The sequence below is a fragment of the Ictalurus furcatus genome, chromosome 1 (genome assembly GCF_023375685.1).
Source record: "Ictalurus furcatus strain D&B chromosome 1, Billie_1.0, whole genome shotgun sequence".
NCBI classification, from domain to species: Eukaryota; Metazoa; Chordata; class Actinopteri; order Siluriformes; family Ictaluridae; genus Ictalurus; species Ictalurus furcatus.
The window spans coordinates 17,272,682-17,294,294 of record NC_071255.1 but is presented as its reverse complement, the minus strand read 5'-3'; the positions used below and the strand labels follow the sequence as shown (position 1 = coordinate 17,294,294).

Here is a 21,613-nt window from a genome sequence, read left to right as displayed (position 1 = left end):
GACATTCCAAAACCATGGGTATTAACATGTAGATGCCCCCCCCCCTTTTTGCGGCTAGGATTATAGCCCCCATTCTTCTGGAAAGGCTTTCTCAAAGATTTTGAAGTGTGTCTGTAGAAATTTGTGCCCATTCATTCCTGGCTTACCCATGTCATGAGGATCCAACCCATCTTAGGACTTACTGGAAACATGTTCTGAATTGATCACCATACACACCACTAGGGGGGCAACATTGCCCATTGCTGAACTTAAAGAAGTTGCATGGCATTGGCCAGGTAGCAACAGTATAGACTTGCTAGAGTGGCACACTTCTAGGTAATGTCCATGAGGAAGAGACTCTCCTCGTAGAGTGGCTGGTCACAGTAGGGGCTGGGGATTTGGCCCACCTATAAGCCAAGGCGATGATGTCCATCACCCAGTGGCCCGGTCTCTAATTTTTGGACGGGTGTTCTTTGTGTCTTTCATCCATGGCAGATCTGATTATCAAATCACTGCCATCCATTCCAAATAGTACTATAGGGTGTGTACTGGGAATAACAGGGAACACTCACCAGAGTCCTTTTCATGGAATGCTGCAAGATCAACTGGTTTCTTTAAAAAAAAGTTGATCATATAACTGTGGACAGAAACCTACAAGGTAACAAGTCATCCGGCCACCAATGCATGCAAGTCAAGCACATTGCCAAGGCAGGTAGTTCTCTCACTCTTTTACTGAAGGAATTAGCAGGAAAAAGGCAGTCTTTAGAGACACTCATTTCATCCAGCATGTACTCATCATGTGAGGTCTTAAGGGCGTCTAGTACAAGGATAAGATTCAATGTTGGGCTCTTGTGGAACAGTCGAGGGCAAAAGGATCTTGCTCTCTTCAGAAAGGCTGTGACAAGATTTTGAGGCCTGAATGGGACACCACCCACTGTGCTGTGACACACTGCAATGGCTGCCATATACAAATTATTAGTACTCTCAGGACCAGGCAGTGCAGTGTATACAGATGATGGCATGCATCCCATTCACAGAACTGTTTCTAGCATGTACTAGGCCCGCTTCTGTTCAAGAGTGTCTCTTGGACTGCTGGGTCGCAGGTAACCTGTCCAAGAGTGTCGGGTCTTTCCATCTATTTTGGACAATAGATCTATGTAGAAAGGTTGCTGCCAAGGTGTTCTATCCACTAATGAGAGCAGCTTTGAAAACAAATGTCTCATGGGCCACTCTTGGGACACAAGCAGGACTCTGATTGTGGTCTGATTCAGTGGCAGAGGAAGAAATGTATCAAATTGAATTGAATTGAATTGTAGGCCAGTGCATCCTGATTTGGCAGACAACCAACTCCATGAGTGAGAACCACAGTGTGTTTTGGCATTAACAAAAAAGTTCACCTGTGTCTTACCAAATGTTACCTATATATGGGATACCACGTCCAGATGCCAATCTCTGTAGTTTTTAATTGTGCCATCCTGGCAAATGAGTTTCTGAGCACATGGCGGTGACTCAGAACTGGTAAGCAGAATTTGAGGGTTAGATAGACCGCCTTTAGTTCCAGCTTGTTAACATGTTCTACATGCACACTAGGGCTAAACAGTACTGGGCTCTGTGGCACCTCACTACCCCACAGCCACTGAAGGGGATGTTTGTGGTGATTGTCACTTTCAGATGGGTCACATCAGGAATCTGACTGGTAAGCATGATAATGTGTGGCACATTTGACATTTCTGTGGAATAAACTGGTCGGTCTTCAAGGCCTCCTTAATTCTCAGTGTCGCATGCAGTTGCTTGCCTTGCCTCTCTTGGACCAATACTTCTGGACACATATGACAATTCTATAAAAAAAAAATAATAATAATTTTCAGTAGGTTACTTTTTCCTTTAACCAGTAGTGTAAATATAAATGTAGGTGTGCCAGTGGAGATGCAGGATGTGCCACAACTAAAGTCTAATAGGAATTCTGGAAGTTTTCAGTGAGTCGATCTGCTCAGCTTATCAATAAGAACCAATTCTTTTATCTAATGAACGACTCAAACTATTTTGATTCACTTCTTTGGATTTGCTTAATAAATGTAAAATAAGAATTGCCGTAATGACTGCTGATTGCTGCTGTTTTGACAAATACTGTCAAATGCTGTGTCTGCACTCTTTCATTAAACATTCCTGAACATATAACCAGTGGCACTGGCATATACCATATGTACAAATTATGCACAAAGCAACAGAGCACAGCAATGGAGTGTTGAGGAAGGCTAGGCTCCTCCACCACATCCTCCAGTGAATGCAGGGGAGAACATCAAGGGGGTTCTCTCTGTTTACAATTTACGATACATACCACAAACAATGCCTCAGTAAAGCCACCAGAATAGTGGCTGATCCCTCTCATCCCTTCATACCTCTGCTATCCGGCAGAAGATACAGAGTCCAGGTCAAGTCCATCAGATTCTGGAGCAGCTTTTTCCCACAAGTTGTCAATAAAAAACTGCCTGCTGCTCACCTACCTTGGAGTTAATGCACATAACCCCATCATACACTAGCCACGTTGACCATTAACCACCTCATCTCCTTATCTTGTTTCCTCTCACTACTGCATAGGAATGAGTATTACTTGTCCAATACAGCACTGTCACTTTATTTCTATAACCCAGGGACTTCTACGCTGCTAGTGGTAATTATGCACACCACCCACTACACCATTTTATTGTGTGTTGTACTTATTGTATTAAACCATTGCTTGTATTTATTATTCCGTCCACTTTATTGTATTTATTGTATTGTCTATTGTACACTACCACTGTGTCACCCTCAATTTTTACACTACATGTTGTCAGTTGTGCACACTGCTGTCTGTGACCTCTGTAATGTTGCATCAAGGCCTTGGGGAAGTCTATTTCATTCTACTGTATACTTGTATATGGCAGGTAGCAACAGTAGATCCAACCAAAGAAATACTCACTTGTCAAAACTGCTCTCTTTGCAAATTTTAAAGATGTTAGGAAATCTTTACAGATTGTTGACATTCCTGCCAAGGTTAATATGTGTCCCACAATATCACCCAGAAATCGGCTAATGTTTGAACGACATAGAAACGTACTATTTGTCTGAATGTTTTTGTCAGGCACATATTTCACTGTACTGGCTACAGATACTGTCGCACACTACAAAAAAGCCTGTCACTATGCCACTGACCTTCATTTCTTTCGTCTTTCATGTGTAATCCACAATATTTTAAATGACACACATAACTTCACTCGTCCTATTGCTTATAGAAGTCCCTTATAAAAATGTTATCTTGAAAATAAGTTGAAATGATAAGAACTCTAAGGGGTCAGGTATGCAGAACATACAGAAAAGAGTCCACCTGCAAGCACACACCCACTGTGCTGTTAGGTGACATGTTTGATTAGAACGGTCCATTGAGCCCAGTACAGGGAAAAAAAAAAAAAACCTCTATTATTTTCTCCCGGCTGGAACATGTGCGGTCTGATGGGGTCAGTATGGGTTTTATCTGGCTCTGTCTAAACTGTCAGTGCAATATGAATGGTAGCCTGCGTTTTGCGGCTGACTTCGCATTAACCCTGTTGACATCTGACTGCAGCGCATTCATTGACTCTAACAGAGGCTTGTTTAACACATGAACTCCCGCCACAAGCCTCACTTTTCCCGCCATTCACCGCAATCACCATGGCAACAAACGCACTCAACCACTTGCGACGGATGCGTCCGGTGTCTCTACTATGAAGTGAAATTTCTCTCCTGGAGAAAACATGCTAATCACTGCTCATTGTTCGAATATGTGCACAGAGTGTGGGCAAAGCTTTGATTTTAATTACAGTGCTGTGGAATCACGCAGAGGAGATAATGGCGCGTCGTGCTAAAGGCATTCAGACCTGTGGCTAATGGAGTTTAGATTTTCCTCCTCTCAGGCCGATTGAGCACTATTGTAAGTAGTTAATTACAACTATCTCCAGCATACAAATATGATTGAAAAGGTGTGTAGGGGTGTGTGTGCGTAGGAGGGCTGAAGCCTACATATCCTACAGTTCACAAAGGCACTCACACACGCATTATTGTACTAACAGCCCATTTTGACTCATGCTCATTTTTATTAATTTACCATCGGCCTCATTGCTCTAGGATGATTACTACATATTGCGGAGGTGGTTCTCCTGTAGTCAGAGATGTTTAAGATTTTTTAAAATGTATTTATTTATTTATTTATTTATTTATTTTTTTACAGTTGTGTATCCTTTAAATTGATAGTTTTATTGGTTTATATCAAATAGATGTCATTTAGACAGAAATGTAAAATTTCCCAAACTCAGCCAGGTGCTCCCTGATTTGAACTGAACCTATTTACAGGTGCAGTCGGTCCCTATACTGAACCATATCTATATGGCTGTCAGTGATGTAAATTAATTACTCCACTTACTTGGACTCTCCTTGACTGCTGGAGGTCAAAGTTTGCAGAACTGACTGCTAGTTGGCCACAAAAACAAATATTGCACTTATGCAGTGACGTGTTTTACATCAAATAATCAATACTCTCTCCAGACTACTATTAACAATTCAAAACTTTGCTACTAATGACATGTTTCTCATAACTGAATATTGAAAATAAAGATGGTTGAGTGGTCTTCATGCTAAACTCATAAATGAAAACCCACAGTAAAAAAAACTGAAGCAAAAATCTATGCTGACATGTCAAATGTGTTTTCTTTTAGAGGTTTAAAAATGACATAATTATGGATATATGACAGTATGGTATAGTCTGCTTCATACAAAGTGTGTAAAATGTCTAATTAAATGCAAAATACAAATGTTTATAAATTCCTTAGTAAATGTAGATGTAGTAAATGTAGTAAATGTCCTTAGAAGGTTTTAAGGCGAAACTCTTAGTTATGACCTTGTAGTGCCACTTAAGTGAATTCTTAGTGATGGGATTCTTTGCCAATATGGACCCTGGTTATTAGCACCAAACATTTGTTCTAGGGCCATTTTACTGTGTGTGTGTGTGTGTGTGTGTGTGTACAGTAAGATGAAGTCATTACTGTGAGTGTTGTGCCACAGCTTGTCCAGACAAGATCACCACCTTTGCGGGCCCCTCAATCCTTCCTTTACTTTCTGTCTGTCACTTGTTCGCTCTTTCCTTGTAACTCAAAGCTTTTTTACTCCAAAATGTTATTTTCAACTTTGTGCTCTCTTGCCCTTCAGTAGGTCTCTTGTCCTCTCCTCCACCTGCACACTAACACAGAAATGATCCAGCCCACACACGTCCATGCATGACACTTTTCCACTTTTTTTATATTGTCCCTGCCCACAGAGTTGGAACACACACACACACAGATCCATACACACTTCACCTTCGACGCTCTCTCTCCCTCGCTCTGAGGTGAGGCTCGAGTGCAATTCAGCAGCCTCTTGCCATCCCTTCATATTTTATATTTCATCTCATCCCTCTGTTCGCCCACCCGTCCTCCTACTCACAGTTTCTCTTTTGTCTTTCACTTTCACTCTTTCTCTCACTCCAGTGACAACCCAAGAGAGCTACACAGGCCAATTACTTTTCTGGAGTCTTGGTGAGGGTCTAATGTAAAGTACAGGTACCTTCTGCTGACAACCACTGGCAAAACGTCATTGTAGAATGGAGTAAAGCTGTGAGAGTTAAGTGTGTGTGTGTGCGCGCATGCAACTGCTGTTATGGGAAAATAAGCAAAGGTTATAAACAGTTTTATTTATTTATTTGTTTGTTTTCACAAATTCCTTCCAGTATTTTGAAGTGATTAAATTTGACCACCTCTGTGTCTCCTCACCAAAGTAGTAATATCTGACAGCAGAGTGGAGGTATGAAAATGGGTTTTTGCAGTTGGTCAGCAGTGGCAGCAGCTGTCTGCAGAGCAGAGCTATTCTTTACTAGGAGAGAGAGAGGGGGAGAGGGAGACAGGGTACACAACCATAAAAACACCAACCTGATCAAACAGCAGAGCCATTCACTGAACTCGAGCTGCTTTACAAGGCCAGAGATGTGTGTCGGTGTGTATACATACACCAATAAAATTGTGTTGATGTGTTATACTGATATCTATGATATACTGATACTTATGAGTGAGTTGCCATATCCTTTACATTGTGTGTGTGTGTGTGTGTGTGTGTGTGTGTGTGTGCATGCTCAAGTGTTTGCCTGCGCTGCATGAGAGTTGGCTCTCCCCATGTTCTCAGAGGCCGAGGGGGAGCTGCAAGCAGATGGCACTGGCAGACTGTTACTCTTAGAGAGAAAAACAATAGGAACAACAGAAAAGATAGAGAAAAGGTTTCAGTTAGACACAGAGAATGAAAAAAGAATGAATATTCACCACTGACAGCAGATTAGAAATGCGCCACTTGGGCACTTGTTCTCTATGACTGGACTAGGATATACCATGCTCTCACTACAATGTATTTTTTTGTAAGCTACAGCAAATTTGGTTTTTATGTTGATATCAACCTGCTTATGTTTTCAGATATGTTGCATTAAAACACAAAAAAGGTTCAAGGATAAAATGACAAAGGATTTGATTTACAAATATCCAGGAAGGGAAGTGCATTAAAGACGTGCTGGCATTTGTTCAGCAGTCATAACCCTGCGCCAGGATGGAGCATGTTTGGCAGCCAGAGCATAGCTCGGCAAACATAGGGGAGTTAAAAAAGCGACAATGATCGGATGAGGAATGAAAAAGGAAAGGGTGACATCATTTTGGAGAGGAGGAGAACGGGGACCAACTCTTATTGTGTGTTAATGTGTGTTTATTCAAGCATGGGTCCATATAAAAGCGTCAAGGAACTCTTTCAAATGGATGTGAACACACATGCAGGCAGCATCCACTAGATGGACCGACTTGATATCACATAACTTCTCTGTAGCTGTTCCATCACCTGCAGAATGACAAGGAAATGGCAAGGTCATGTGGGTTTGTGTGTCTGTGTTTGAGGGGAGGCAAAAGTGTGTGTCTGAGGGAGTGGTCAGAGTTAATACACGTCCCATCCTCATATAGGAGACACTATTGACACACTTCTCCAACTTCCACACACACACACACACACACACACACCACACAGAGCTCACACTATAAATCAAGTTCTGAGTGAGCAAGCGAGAGCAAAGGAGGAGGAGAGAAAAGGATGCTCATAGCAGGTGCCAAATATTGAGGGAGACGAGAGCGAGAGAATCAGACGGAGAGTGAGGATGGAGCAGAGCTCACACTGAACATTCAGCCACAGGTTTTCGTACAGTCTGTCTCTGGTGAGTAACTCTTTTGTAATGCTTCTAGAATTGTACTAATTAAAAAATTCTGATAAGTCTGTGGAGAAATCAAGATATTTTCTTAGAATAAAAGATTATTGGACAGTTTTGAATAACTAATCATTTTTTCCCAGTATTTCTTCATCTTATTCTCACTATAATTACTTATCGTTAGTATATAATAAACTACTGCATTACTATATATTTTGAAACCTTTTGTTTTTTTTTAATGTTACTGTAACTGAAGCTACAGGTGCATCTGTTTAGAAATGCCATGCCATGCCATGCCAAGGCAGCAACTACAAATTACACACAGTACTACTAAATTACACTTCTACGCTTGTGTATATAAATCTTTCCTGTTTTTCTGAAGTTCACAGTATTTTTCTATGTTTTAACAAAAAATCTCTTTTCATGTGAGCCCTAGAAGGTAGCACAGTAGTTACCACCAACAACATTCAGTCACAGGACATAAGAAATAACATTCATAACAGCACTGTGAAACAATTCAAATCAGGAGCAATCATACTGAAACCATTTCCTTATAAAAAAAAGTTTAAAAATCTGACTATGAGATGAGTTCTAGATGTTTCTGTAAGTTTCTGTCGGAATATGATGGGGTGCTGTAACTAAACATTTAAAATTAAGTGAAATGTATTGCATTCCTTTAGGTTTGTAATAGTCTGTGTGTTTGGACTCGTGTGTCTCCGCTGCATGATGCTGTGCTCTGCTGTTCTGGCAGTGCTGCTCCTGCTGGCACCGCTGAAACCCAGCCACAGCCGAAGCCTGCACACCCCCGACCGGGCCATGCAGGTAGGCAGACTCACTCATCTCTGCTGGCCATGAGATGTAGAGAAACATTAAAGCATAATTAGAACCAGCATGCTTTCGGGCCATTTTAGACGTCTAAGGCCACTGCTTACTAGTTCGCAATTAGAATCATGACATAAAAAACTGTTTCCTTCCTGTTCCCTACTAAAGGTCATCGAGCAGTTCCTTGAGCGTTACAATGACCTTTTGACCCTAGATGACCTGGATAATCTCACAAGTGACCAATCAGAAGAGCCGGTACAGGTCTTTAATTCTGGCATAAAAGTTGCCGAAAATCCCAAATGGATTGACATACCTGTGCAGAATGAAAACTCCTGGGTCCGTCTCCTCAAGGGAGCTCTGGCCAATCAAAAGCGAGCTTTGTCAGACCGGTCTCGGAGGGGTTGGAACCGTGGTTGCTTTGGCCTAAAGCTAGACCGAATCGGATCTATGAGTGGCCTCGGCTGCTAATGTCAGACAGAGGGACAGAGCAATCTGAATGTCGAGTAGATGTTCCTCATAGTGACAGTCAACAGTCAGTTTCTCTCATCTATATGGTGATGATCTCGTACAGTTTCTTTCACTACATTTTCACAGGTGATATGTTGTCATACTGTTTTGTAAATTGTTTATTATAAAGTGCTGTAACATTTTAGTGATTCTAGTTCTGTCTCTGTGATGGAAGAGGAGTGAAAATATGTTTTGTGTACTTTTATATGTATTGTTAGATGGATTGTTATCATGGTGAATCATGGGACTATATTTCACACTCAAATATATTATGTATTGGACTACTTATGAACTGTATTTCAGACTGTTTTGAAGGATATGCATGAGCAAAACTAACACAGTTCAACTTTATGTTTGTGTATATTTGGCATGAATAAAATGTTTCAATGTTTTAAAGATCTGTGTTATTCACTGTATTAAACTTTGTTTATGCACCACTGGAAAGAGCAGTGAAACTTTTAACAGCTCTAAACATGTCCTCTCTTTGCTGTTTCTATGCCCACACTGTAGCTAAAAGGGAAATTTCACCAGCTCTGTTTCATGCTACTCTGACTCCATCACATTGTGACGATCTGTGCGCATGTATCTAGTCACCTATTTCTGCCTTATTTTTATGCTAATAATAAATTTACTAGGGGGTTCCAGTGAATGCTTCTACTCTCTTGAAATTATGAGAGAAAGATGGACATATTTTGGTGTAACTAGCACAATTTTTTTCTGCAAAGCCACACTAATTTAGCCTTTAGACCAAGACGACTGGAATTCAGACCACATCATTCCATAATGAGCTGTTCATTCCATACTAATGTGCATCGGTGATGTATTTCACGCTACACATATTTTTGGTGCTGATATACCACAAGCACTGTTTTTCTCATTGGATACCACATAAGAAAGATTGCCTTTTTCATTTCTTGCCAGTAATTCTTTTCACTGTGCATGTTTGTGTAGGCACAAGGATTATGGATATATTCATCTCTGTTAAATCCTTTACATATCAGCACTAAATGTCACTCAGGCTCAGTCCTGTTATTTGGCATGAATCTTTTTTTTATTAGTCAGTGTGTGTAAAACTGCATTAAGTATCCAGTCACGTCAGATCCTCTCTCCATACCCCAGGCATGCCTGCTTTTTTTGATACGTTTGGCAATCTCATGTGAGGAGATTCTAGGGGAGTGAGACTTGACTATTAACCGCACTGCTCAATAAATTGTTAGCTGAAATATAAATATGCAATTATTTCTTTCTTTAATGAAATAATTAATCAACATTGGTAAATATTTGTTCCTTATCTCCACCACTTCTCTTCACTCCCAAGCATGTCACAATTACCTTGTAAAATCACAAGTGAAATGGAATTAAGATTTGCTATAATTTAAACTGACATCTCATTTTATTTTTCCAGTTTGTTGTTTGAAACCTTTAACTTGATCGAAAGACAAAATGCAAGTGAATATTTAACTGTGTAAAACAGCCAGTTAGCATGTTCATTACAACACTGCTATTAAAACCAGACCCTAATATGAGGACAGACTAGTGAAATGCTCAGCCTGTCTGTAATGCTATTGCACTACTATACATCTTCCTCAACTTGCAGAAGTCTGATATTTTAAGTCTTTATTGAGACACCATTCAAATAATTATTAGTAAATAGCCAGAATCACAAAGTAGCTCAAACAACTGCACCAGATAAATAAGATGAAAGTGTTCGCAGTGATACTGAGCTTTAATTGTGATATACCAATTAGAAACATCACAGCATCTTGAAGCAGTGAAGGGGAGCAAATATGATTAACCATAAGTTCAGCAGAGTTACAGTAATTAAATACCTGTCAGTGGGGAGGTGTATGACTTCTTCCCCTGTAAAACTGCTGTTGTGACTTTAATTAAGTCAATTCAAATAAAATCCCTGGAATGACTGGGTACAAGAGTAGTGAAGCTGCAACAAACAGCATACCCGTACTTATTTCTAATAAAATTATGAAAAATATAGTATATGTCAAAATAAAAATACATTTCCTGTGCCGCTTATTCTACACAGGGTCACAGGGATCCTGAGGCCTATCCCAGTGGACTCAAGTGCCAACCCAATGCAGGGCACAATTGCACACAAATTCACACACTACGCACAATTTGGAAATGCCAATCAGCCTAACAACACATGTCTTTGGACTGGTGGAGGAAACTGGAGTACCCAAAGGAAACCCCCGCACACAATGCAGAGGAGGGAATCGAAACCCCAGCCCTAGAGGTGTGAGGAAAATGTGCTAAACCACTAAACCACTGTGCCCCCCTCTTCTAGATGCATTTGCCACATAAACAGAAATTTAGTGCTTAGGTAGTTGACCATCATTTTCCATTCTCTTGCTCTGTACACTACTGTGGTGTGGTTAACTTTCAAATGACTTAAATCTGTTTAAATGAAGCACATAAATATTTCATTAAAAGCTTTTGTGAGATTGACTCTGCATCGTCTTAAAAAATTCAACCAAACTAGAGACCATCTTTGAGCTATTATCTAAATGTTCTATCATACTTTTGATGAATATATTTTTGCCATAAGAAAGGTCTGGAAGGTCTGTAGTTCACTCCTTGTGTAATTTAAATCGAGATATTTCACATTATTAAAACCTAAATGCAGATTTGCTTACCATTAGGTGGCACAATTTCTAAATTTCAAAACCGCTCCAAACCTGTCTGGTCTGCTCAGGGTACACTTTAACCACAGCAAGACACTGAACTCTGAGCTCTCATCCACAATATATAGATAACAAACACACAGCTTCAGAACTAACAGTTAATGGATAACACACTCAAATGCACAGGCTAGACTAGAGACAAATTTCAAAATGACAAGGCATTAATAAAGACTTGTCTGCAGTATCACTGAAATGTAACTTAAAAGGCAACTTCCTGTTGAAAAAGAAATTGGGTAAACCTTTGTAATCTCATCTGACATATGCACTGAGTGACTTAAATTTAAAGCATGTCTGATTTCATTGAACCCGTTTGCTTCAGTTGTCAGTGAGCAAGTTGCCTGCTTCCAAACACTCCACAGGAGCAGATATAAAGGGTGTGGGGTCGACCTTTGGGTATTATTTTTAGCTTGCCCCTCTCCAGCACATTCTGCATAGAAGAGGGAAGGAGGAAACCAGAACATACAAGATGCACATTAACATACACAGGCAAAGCTCATACCAAAAAGTGATGTAAATTATATGTACTACAAATGAAATACATGTACTCTAAGGTGAATTTCATTAATGCTTGCTATAAAGAGTTCAAATCTGCTCTACTGGAAATAGATCACTGTTCAAGCTGCAGTAGGCCTAATATTTTTCAGAAGGGTAGATATGTATGAATTGAGTGGGTGTTAGTTAATTTACATATAAGCTTTTCAAATTATTCTGAGTCCTGGAGCTAAAATGCTAATGTGAAAGCATATGTAACCACATGCAGATTGTATGATTATTGTCCTAGATGCAAACTTATGTTTCCCTTTTATAGATGTTCCATACAAACTGGTCGTGTAATATATGTTGAGGTCTCCAATAAATGTGTAGGTGTATGTTTGTCTTAAGCTGAAACCCTTGGTCAACCAGGACTTACTAAATGCTTTACGAATGCATAAAAAATCCTCACAGTATAGCATCTCACTTTGATCTGTCCCTGCAACTCTGGAAATAATGAATGCTGCTAATGAATTAATTGCAGAGCTGTCTCAGTAAGGAAGCTAATCTACAGAGTACAGTAGCATTTGTTGATTGTCATTTCTTTCAGATTTTAAAAGAAAGTATATTTTAAATGCTCGTTTTTGTGTTTTCCACACAGTATTTTCAGTGACAGCTCATTAAAAAAGGTTGATCAAAATGAAGATTTAATATATGGTATTTGTCATGGTTGATTGAAGGAAACATGACATGTAACAAAGATCTAATTCTTTCATCGAGGGCTTGCCTCTAGGGTGTCTGATGAATGCTATCAGATTCAATATTCTCATTGTGAACTTGTATATGACTAATCTGAAGAGTTAAAATAATGATGAGGCAGTGTAATGGCCAGTAGCATTAGATTAGGTGCAACCTAGACCTTACTAGCTAGTCTCCTATTTAACATCATACATGTTGAGTATGGCCTTTTACTGATCTGTGACCTTAAGATCACTGAGTAAAGCCAAATGGCAGAGGGTTTACAGTGGAGGCCTTGTCAGCACAAATATGTAAGCATAGCAACTTCGGACAACACATTGCAGACAGACTAACAATTTCTGCAGGACTTAATTTAACTTTAATTTAACTTTAATTTAACTGAAATAACTTTTTTTTAATGAATCCTTAATTAATTGAATTAATCCTTTTTACAGCCAATGTGCTGATCTATCGTCTAGTTCCTTAAAGGAGACATACCATTATCACAGTGTTCAATTGTACAAAAGATTTAATACATTTTATATTAACACATTAGCACAGACAAATTAGGATCAAATTTGCTTTGGCTTTAATGATTGTATTATTTTTCTATAAATGATTCTCCTATTCATAAATCTTATACATGAACTGCATGCAGCAGACACATGCATAGACTCCACTGCATGTTCACTGTTAGGAGACTCACCAGGGCAGAACAGTGTGAGCCTCCACATACACTCACAGGGTCGGGGTCAGGGATGGAGACATGCAAGTGAAGGAGTGATGGCTGATTAAAAGTGAAGGGTCATGGTCTTTCTGGTAAATGTCACCTACTCAGGACGAGAGTGATTTGATCCCTTGCTCCGGCTCTCTTTCACTGTCTGTCTGAGGCTTGTGAGAAGGTCAAAGTTGGACAAGCAAGCTCACTTCAAATTGCTCTCTCTGAAGACTGATCTGATGTGACCAATAAGAGTTGTTTCCTTTTTAGATTCTTTAGATATCCTTTCATATAGTTCTAAAAAAAATGAACTAAGAATGCAGTCTTGGGTAATGTAAAAAAGGTCTTATTTATAAGGCTTTACAATTCTTTATCCTTTGCTGGATGTTCTACTGAAATCAATGAATTCATTCTAGTATGCTGAATTGAACTTAAGTAGGCCTACATCCTCAGAATTTACTGAGATTTAAACTGGTATTATATTAATTCTAGTAATTATAGTTATTCAGGTCTAGATTTATACTAGATGTGATTTTATGTCTGCAGCAGAAGTGCACAACTCCTCTTTGGAACTTCAAGGTCGGATGATTTTCAGCTCATTAACACTGGAGATGGGTATTTCTGCGCCACAACATGACCTTGACATTATTAAGGGGCGGGGCGAATTAAGGCGTTAAAGGCAGGGGGCGTGGCCAATGCCGCCACGCCAGAAATAAAACTGGGCCGGTTGTGACCTTTCTCTTCACTCACACCGTGGCAGAGACAGACACGGGCCTCTCTCACAGACGGTAAAGAACGCTCCCACCTGCTCAGCAATAAGCCTAAACTACTTGTTAAATTAAGCTGCACACATTTTAAACTGTTTCATTTGCTTTTTGACATAACATAGCTGAGAGAAGACTCTTGTAGGCTGTAATATTAACTTTTCACTAATGTTTGAACACTGTTATCTAATAGTTACTTTTTTCCCCTCACTTAAAGTCGTGCTACTCTTAACAACACTGCTTTTAGATAAACCTAACGTTTATTCTCATGTATACCTTTTTTTTACTTCGCCATGGTGAACATGCCTTTGTGCTCCACGCCTCCTCAAAGCGCTATAGAATTATACTTTTTAATTTCGACCTCCATTTGCTGTAACTGCAGTGTGAATGAATTTAACCGAAAGCCGCCTACCAGAGTGTCCCAGCAGTTCATCATGGATTCAACTTGTAGCCTACTTTTATACACTCGACATCCTGTTAACGCTATATAACTGTCCGTGTTAGACTTTTGGTCTCTAATGCGTAAACTGCCCTTTCCTTTCAGAGGACAAGACCAAAGCAGACAAAATGGTTAAAGTCGGCATCAATGGGTAAGACATCTGACCTGCCGTTTACATGTAGGCCTTTGGCAGGATAGGAGGGAGAAAACAATGTCCAGAAACTGAATGGCTTTTTAAGAAACTATTTATAATTTGAGCTGTTTAATTTCATTTATCTACCTTTTGAGCTGATGTGATTTTGTGCTGCTTTTTGTGACTTAAAATGCAGTTATAGTGATGATGGTTTTAGCTGGTTTACATTACTGAAGGAACTCCTAGTCCAGTCTGGCAATCCTGTAAAATTTGAAGAGCACCTGAAGTGCCTTCACACGTGGTTTTTTTTTTTTTTTTTTTTTTTTTTTTTAAACTGTCCCTGTAGCATTGCACTGAAGTTAACTTTTCGTTCCATAAAGTGACCTATTGGACCTGTTTTGATAGCTTTCAGGTGATGTCTGGGAACTGATTGCAATAGCCGTTGGCTGAGTTAAAATTTTTTTTTTAAAGCAACTTGTTTGCAGTGTGCACATGCTGTCAGTGTGACGTTAAGTAATGGCAAAGCTTAGCACACTGTGCACACAACCCCTCTTTCTGTTTGCTGAGGGTGAGTTTGCCTCTCTACCCTCCTGTATAAGACATGCCATGCTGAGTGTGGACGTGCATGACCGGCATATAACAGGACTCTCTGAAGTGGCAGCTGTTCTGTGCTGAATGTAGTAAGCTTGGAGTATGATGAGGAAATGTGAGCCCTCAGCATAGCTCACAGGTCACTGCTGCATTCTTGTACAGTAAAGCCTGACCAACAAGGCACCCAAAGTAATCTTGGGATGTCCTTTTGAGAGCTGTTGGGTGTCATAAGAATGAACTGGACAGACATGAGCACAATGAGTCCTGCAGCCTGCTGTTGCTTCTATGTTCAAGTGGCTTTAGATTAAGGTTTTGTGCTCGGAGACTTGTCTTTGTGTTCTAGGTTCTTTCTAGGTGAACGTGTGCTGCTTACTTCATTTCCCCCAATTGTCTGACTCATTCCAGTGTTAAACTGTAACTAGCTGTGTAGCAAAGGTTTCCCTCCCACTTCTACTCTAGGATAAGACTTTAATCTTTAGTCGAGTGTTTTATCAATTGTTGGTGACTTCAGGCAAATGCAATTCAAGTTATTTACAGGCTATGTGTTGCCTGTAATCTTATCAGTCACTGACTTGTTCCTCTGCCCTGGCTGAGTGATTTGAGTGACATGGGGACTATAAGCTCATTTATTCACCTATGGTGTTTGCTCATAGTCTGCTTAGAAGTCTCTCTGCATTGACTGTCCTTAAGTTTCTTATATATATGAAACTAGAATTAAAGTGCTACTGCAACTTAAATCTGAGGCAGTTCTATTGTCCTAAGACTACACTTGACCTTTCAGTGAAGTGGTGTGTGGCATCTAGCCTGTCGTGCACAGCTAAGTACAAAACAGTTGGGGGGGGGGGGGGGTCGTCTGGTGGCTGTTTTGGAAGAGGATGGTATTGTCACTGCACCTGATTGTGGAATGCTTCTGCCATCTAGTGGTGTGCAGAATATCTGCAGTTTCTCATTGGCTGTTGCATCCTTAGATGTTGGGAAATGCCTTGTGAATTTAGCTGGCTTAAAATTTTTGGTCAAGTCCTCAGAACCCCTATAGCATCCGGATGCAGTGCAAACTTGAGTGGGGTGGGGTGTTTTTTTTTTTTTTTTTTTTTTTTTTTTTTTTTTTTTTTAAATATGGGTGATGGTCCGTTGCCAATCTTGCATTGTGGCTTGCTTTATGCATAGAGCACAGCTGACTATCACCTAACCAGCTATAGCTTGGTTAAAAACAGAACTTGAAGGCACAAACTTGGGAAGCTGACTTGTCACTGTGGTTACTCTGCAATTATGAAAAGAGCTTTTTGCAAGTGACTGTAGGTTGATTGACCTGTGAGACACAAAGTATTGATGCAATAACTGGAAGCACAGTATTGTGGCTACTGTTAACAGGCTTTAATGTGGGGTAAAGCATGTTGCAGTACCTAATTTTAAAGACTTAACTGATTCTTCAGTTGGTCCATGTGTAAATATTTTAGTACTGCAATGCGCTGAATGCTTTCAGAATGAAGATTGGGCATATTCATTCAAGGGTTGGCTTCAGGTGAACAGTCCTTCCCATCTACTGTGCTCTGGTTCTTAATTTGCACTGCCCAAATGTGAACAAGATACTTTAAAAAATTTAAGTTTGTCCTAGCAAGCCAACAAAGTCATGTTCTCCTCAGTAGTCATTGTGTAATGAGTACAAATGGCAAACCCTGGGTTCACTTGACTTCTTTTCAGATTTGGCCGTATTGGGCGTCTTGTGACCCGTGCTGCCTTCACCTCCAAAAAGGTGGAGGTTGTGGCCATCAATGACCCCTTCATTGATCTGGATTACATGGTTTGTATTCAGTCTTTCTTACCCAAGTTGTAATGGTTCCATTTCTCAATTGTCCTCAGTTATAGGTTTTTGTCCCTTTTTAAAAAATAACTTAACTGTGCAGGTGTACATGTTCCAGTATGACTCTACCCATGGAAGGTATAAGGGAGAGGTCAAGGCTGAGGGTGGCAAACTGATCATTGATGGACATGCTATCACAGTTTTCAGCGAGTGAGGTTTATTTATATATTTTGGTTAATGTGCATAGAGAATTCTGCACTTTGACACGTCTTCACTTTACTCCTTATCCTTCCAGGAGGGACCCAACTAACATTAAGTGGGGTGATGCTGGTGCTGAGTATGTTGTGGAATCCACTGGTGTGTTCACCACCAATGAGAAGGCCTCTGTAAGTAAATGTGTACTGACTCCAACCTGAACCTGTATATTCTTAAACACAAGCCCTAGTGTAATGTAGATGATTCAATTCCTGTGGTTGATCCATGTACTTGGATTTATCCTTAGGCTCACTTGAAAGGTGGTGCCAAGAGAGTCATCATCTCTGCCCCCAGTGCTGATGCCCCAATGTTTGTCATGGGTGTCAACCATGAGAAATATGACAAATCCCTTAAAGTAGTCAGGTAAAGACCCTGATGCAGCCAGTAGGGGGCATGCTGTTATTTGTGCTTACAGCCCACAGCTTGCTTAATGCAAGCATCTGAACATGAGTATCACCTTCAAAATGCTGGAATTGGGTTGAGTGGTATGTTTGCTTTCTCTCCATAGCAATGCTTCCTGCACTACCAACTGCCTGGCTCCTCTGGCCAAAGTCATCAATGATAACTTTGTCATCATTGAGGGTCTTATGGTAAGTGAGTAGGGGTTTTCAGTACTCCAAAGTTTACTTGATCAAAACAACCATATGATGACTTGTACTTTATTCTCCCCCTGCACCTACCTACCCCAAATCTACTTTGTAAAAATGAATTTATTTGAAATCCCTTGTTTTGATGTGAATTAATTACCCTTTTAGAGCACTGTCCATGCCATCACAGCAACCCAAAAGACTGTTGATGGTCCTTCTGGTAAACTGTGGCGAGATGGTCGTGGTGCAAGCCAGAATATTATCCCAGCCTCTACTGGTGCTGCCAAGGCTGTGGGAAAAGTCATTCCTGAGCTTAATGGGTCAGTTCCACTATACCATTTGTCATTCCAAATTCAGGATAACAGTTCAACCTTTAATTTAGTTCTTGACCTGTCTTTAAAGGTACTGTTTAAATCTTCCAATTCTGAAATGGTCTTGTATATTAAGAAGAAAAATCTTACATTTAACTTTACAAATTTGGTTAATGACATTTGAAAGTCTGATCATCCCTTCCCCCTGCCCCCTTAAAGCACCTCACCTGAGGTTGATGTTCTCCAGTTGTTGCTTTTGTCAGAGGTTCTAACCCTTTACTTTGTTTCAGCAAGCTGACTGGTATGGCTTTCCGTGTCCCAACTCCCAATGTGTCAGTGGTTGACTTGACTGTCCGTTTGGAGAAGCCTGTGAGTAAATGAGTACCTAGGACAGTTGCACATTCACTTGTCCTTCTTTTGAATGCTTATTTTTTCCCTTTTTTTTTTTTTTTTTTTTTTTTTTTTTTTTTCTTTAAAAAAGAGGCAATTGTTAACCATAATTCTTCTCTTCCTCTTTGCTTTGCAGGCCAAATATGATGACATTAAGAAGGTGGTTAAGGCTGCAGCTGAGGGCCCCATGAAGGGTATTCTGGGGTACACAGAACACCAGGTAGGTGCCACATGAATCACCTTGATGCTGGAACTGCTCATTAAATTGGCACATAAGTTGTGTATTCTGGCAACCTGGTGTAGGACACTAAGGGTATAGCACAGATGACAGTAAAAGCTCATTAAATTGGTTTGAGTATTAGGATTCTGTAGCATTAAGCATGTGTTGTAGTAATCAGTTACCAGTAATGAGATGATTATGCTTGCCAAGGCAGTGTCATCCAAGCTGAACTATTCCTAGTTAGTGAAGACTAATGTACATGCTTGGCCTGGCTTTGTGTTGTAATGGGTCAGCCTATCAATGGTATGGGCATCTGTCAATCTTTGGCATTTGAGTGAATCATTTTAGGTGTGACAAGGAAGTTGGCTTTTTTTTTTTTATAAATACCAAATCCATATGGTGTCTTTAGCTTGCATGGTAACATTGCATACTGGAGACATGCACAGTTGGTGTTACCTTGATTGCATCGATCACCCTTTACCTTTCTTGCTTTCTCTCAGGTGGTGTCCACAGACTTCAATGGAGATACTCATTCATCCATCTTTGATGCTGGTGCTGGAATTGCCCTTAATGATCACTTTGTTAAGCTGGTGACATGGTATGCACTGCTGCTGTGGTGTTGAATTTCTCTTTTTGCAGGTATGAATGTACATAATGATTTTCTCCCTCCTAGGTATGACAACGAGTTTGGCTACAGCAACCGTGTCTGTGACCTGATGGCCTACATGGCATCCAAGGAGTAAATGCCACCTGTATTTGACAACTTGGTTATTCTTCCACCTGGTTAAACTGCTTGAAGTGCTGTGCCTTAAGTTGTACACTTCTTTTTTTTTTTTTTTTTTTTTTTATGGATAAGCCCTGTTCTGTCTGTGAGGTTCAAAAAGAAAACTTAAATATTGATGGCATCAGTCTGATCAAAACTGATGGAATAAAAGTCCTCTGTGAGAGAACTGACTCCTGTGATGCATCAAATGTGACTTTAATAATTGTCAACATTGTGACTAAATGTAGCTTTAAACTTTTAAATGGAAACCCCTCCTCTCTGAGATGACTAGGAGATGGTTGCTGGGGTACATGTTTTTATAAAAATTAGCTTTGGACAAAATAAGCTAGTTTAGAAGTAAAGAAGCCTGCCAGCTAAAGATCCATCCTGAGTGACTTAAACTATACAACATTTAATCTTCAGTGGTATCCAAGATTAATTTTGTAATTAAATGTATCAAGAACTGTTTGTTACCCAAAATACCATTTGAATACCTGCTGAAAGTGACTGAGCCCTTGATCATTCTATACATAAAATGCTATAGCAGCACTAGTCCTTTTCATTTGTAGCTTTCACATCTTCTGTAGACTTTACTCAACTACATAATGTTCCAAAGCTTCAACTGGCAAGTTATTCTTGCTGTTAGCTTCATTATAACAATCTTGTAGATTGCTAAAAGTCCAAGCTGAGTCTCCATCACAATTTGGTGCAACAGTGTTGCATTGTATTCTAGAGCTTTGACTCACTGGGGAAATGGTGAATTTCTAGGTCTCTTGAAGACTTAAAGGGTTTTGTTTTTCCATTCCACCTCTTAATGCCATTGAAACTGTGCTACCAGTGATCACAATGATTGCCTGCTGTGACCTCACTACACACACCCATGAAATTCTGACAGGACAATACAGCACCAACAAATAAATTAGTACCAGAATCACTTGGCACATCAAGTGTTTTGAATATAAACATTGTTTCAGGGGGAAGTTTTCCTTCCATTTGTAATGAATAGATTATTCTGTGAAAGTCTGCATAATTTTAAAGAAGCTTTTGAGAAGCAAAAAGTCATGTGTAAAGGCTTTTCTTTTTCTTGTATTTTTTTTTTCCATTCGGGCATTACTGGAATTTATAGTGGATATCCACATAGTCTGGTGGTTTCCATTAAGCAATGGCAGCTAAAGTGCATTGCTTAGGGGTATAACCACAGTGTCTGCCCTAATTGTCTGGTCTTAGAAGGAATGCTCAAAACTTGTCCCAAAATTTTTTAGCATCCATAACAGGATATTCTCTATCACAGTCTACTGGGGCTTTTAAGCACTAAGCTTATGTAATATCACAATGTAATCAAAATATATTACTTTTTAATGGTTATATGAACAATATTAAATCTGTACTATTAATTTATTGTATTTTATGTGGCATTTGTCTCCACAACCTTTTTGTTTCTGTCTAGATAAATCAAGTTATTAAATTTTGATTTCCCAGACCACCATGGACCATCATAGATCGGATGATCTTCCAGATGATGGACCATTATCTGCACAGCAATGACCAACAAGGCTGTGTGTTTCTGGCAGGCTGTAAATGCATCAGACGCAGCAGCACTGCTATTTCACAGTTCTCAATGAGGGCTCTGTGTGTGTGTGTGTGTTTCTGGTAGGCTATAAATGCATCAGATGCAGCAGCATTGCTATTTCACAGTTCTCAATGAGGGCTCTGTGAAGCATAGCCAGGGCTGCAGTTTTTTAAATATTGTTACAGGAGTGGAAATCACAACCCACATTTACCAATATCTTATTAAGATCTTATATTTATTTGCCTATTTGTCTGGACACTTGAATTAAATTAATTTAAAATCAATAACTCAAAGAAACAGTCCAGGAACGAAAAACTTTATGACTCCAGTAAATTGCTGAAATATTATAACTTGTTTTAAATTACTGAGCTTTAGATTAGGAAATGAATGTCCTATAACCAACACCTGTGCATACGTCATGGAGAACTCTCGAGTGCCAGTATTCACTTGCGAATCAAACCAAATCCCGCCCACCCCCCGGCCCACCCCCCGGCCCACCAAAATAAATAAATAAATACCCTAGCGAACCACGGCTACGTCAGTCTGTGGTTTACCGTAAGTACGCTTGTTACAGGGCTTTCA

At 39.8% G+C, this 21,613-nt stretch overlaps 2 protein-coding genes across 5 annotated transcripts; both read left to right on the top strand.

Annotated features, from left to right (window-relative positions):
• Nucleotides 1–3,635: 3,635 nt before the first annotated feature.
• nppcl (natriuretic peptide C-like) lies at nt 3,636–8,977 on the top strand. Of its 4 annotated transcripts, none has more exons than XM_053630096.1 (4): nt 3,636–3,925; nt 5,804–7,261; nt 7,933–8,074; nt 8,243–8,977. In XM_053630096.1, the coding sequence occupies exons 3-4, from the start codon at nt 7,976–7,978 to the stop codon at nt 8,540–8,542; spliced, it is 399 nt and encodes a 132-aa protein (XP_053486071.1). In that variant the 5' UTR covers nt 3,636–3,925; nt 5,804–7,261; nt 7,933–7,975; the 3' UTR covers nt 8,543–8,977. The 4 variants fall into 4 exon arrangements, with proteins under 4 accessions (XP_053486071.1, XP_053486065.1, XP_053486060.1 ...); XM_053630090.1 differs by having other exon boundaries at nt 5,801–7,261; XM_053630085.1 differs by lacking the exon at nt 3,636–3,925 and adding an exon at nt 5,112–5,700.
• A 4,956-nt stretch (nt 8,978–13,933) lies between these two features.
• Nucleotides 13,934–19,645, top strand: gapdh (glyceraldehyde-3-phosphate dehydrogenase). The gene is made up of 12 exons (XM_053630071.1): nt 13,934–13,995; nt 14,516–14,561; nt 16,836–16,935; nt 17,039–17,145; nt 17,231–17,321; nt 17,438–17,553; nt 17,699–17,780; nt 17,946–18,097; nt 18,379–18,457; nt 18,615–18,698; nt 19,199–19,296; nt 19,372–19,645. The coding sequence occupies exons 2-12, from the start codon at nt 14,539–14,541 to the stop codon at nt 19,439–19,441; spliced, it is 1,002 nt and encodes a 333-aa protein (XP_053486046.1). The 5' UTR covers nt 13,934–13,995; nt 14,516–14,538; the 3' UTR covers nt 19,442–19,645.
• Nucleotides 19,646–21,613: the final 1,968 nt, after the last annotated feature.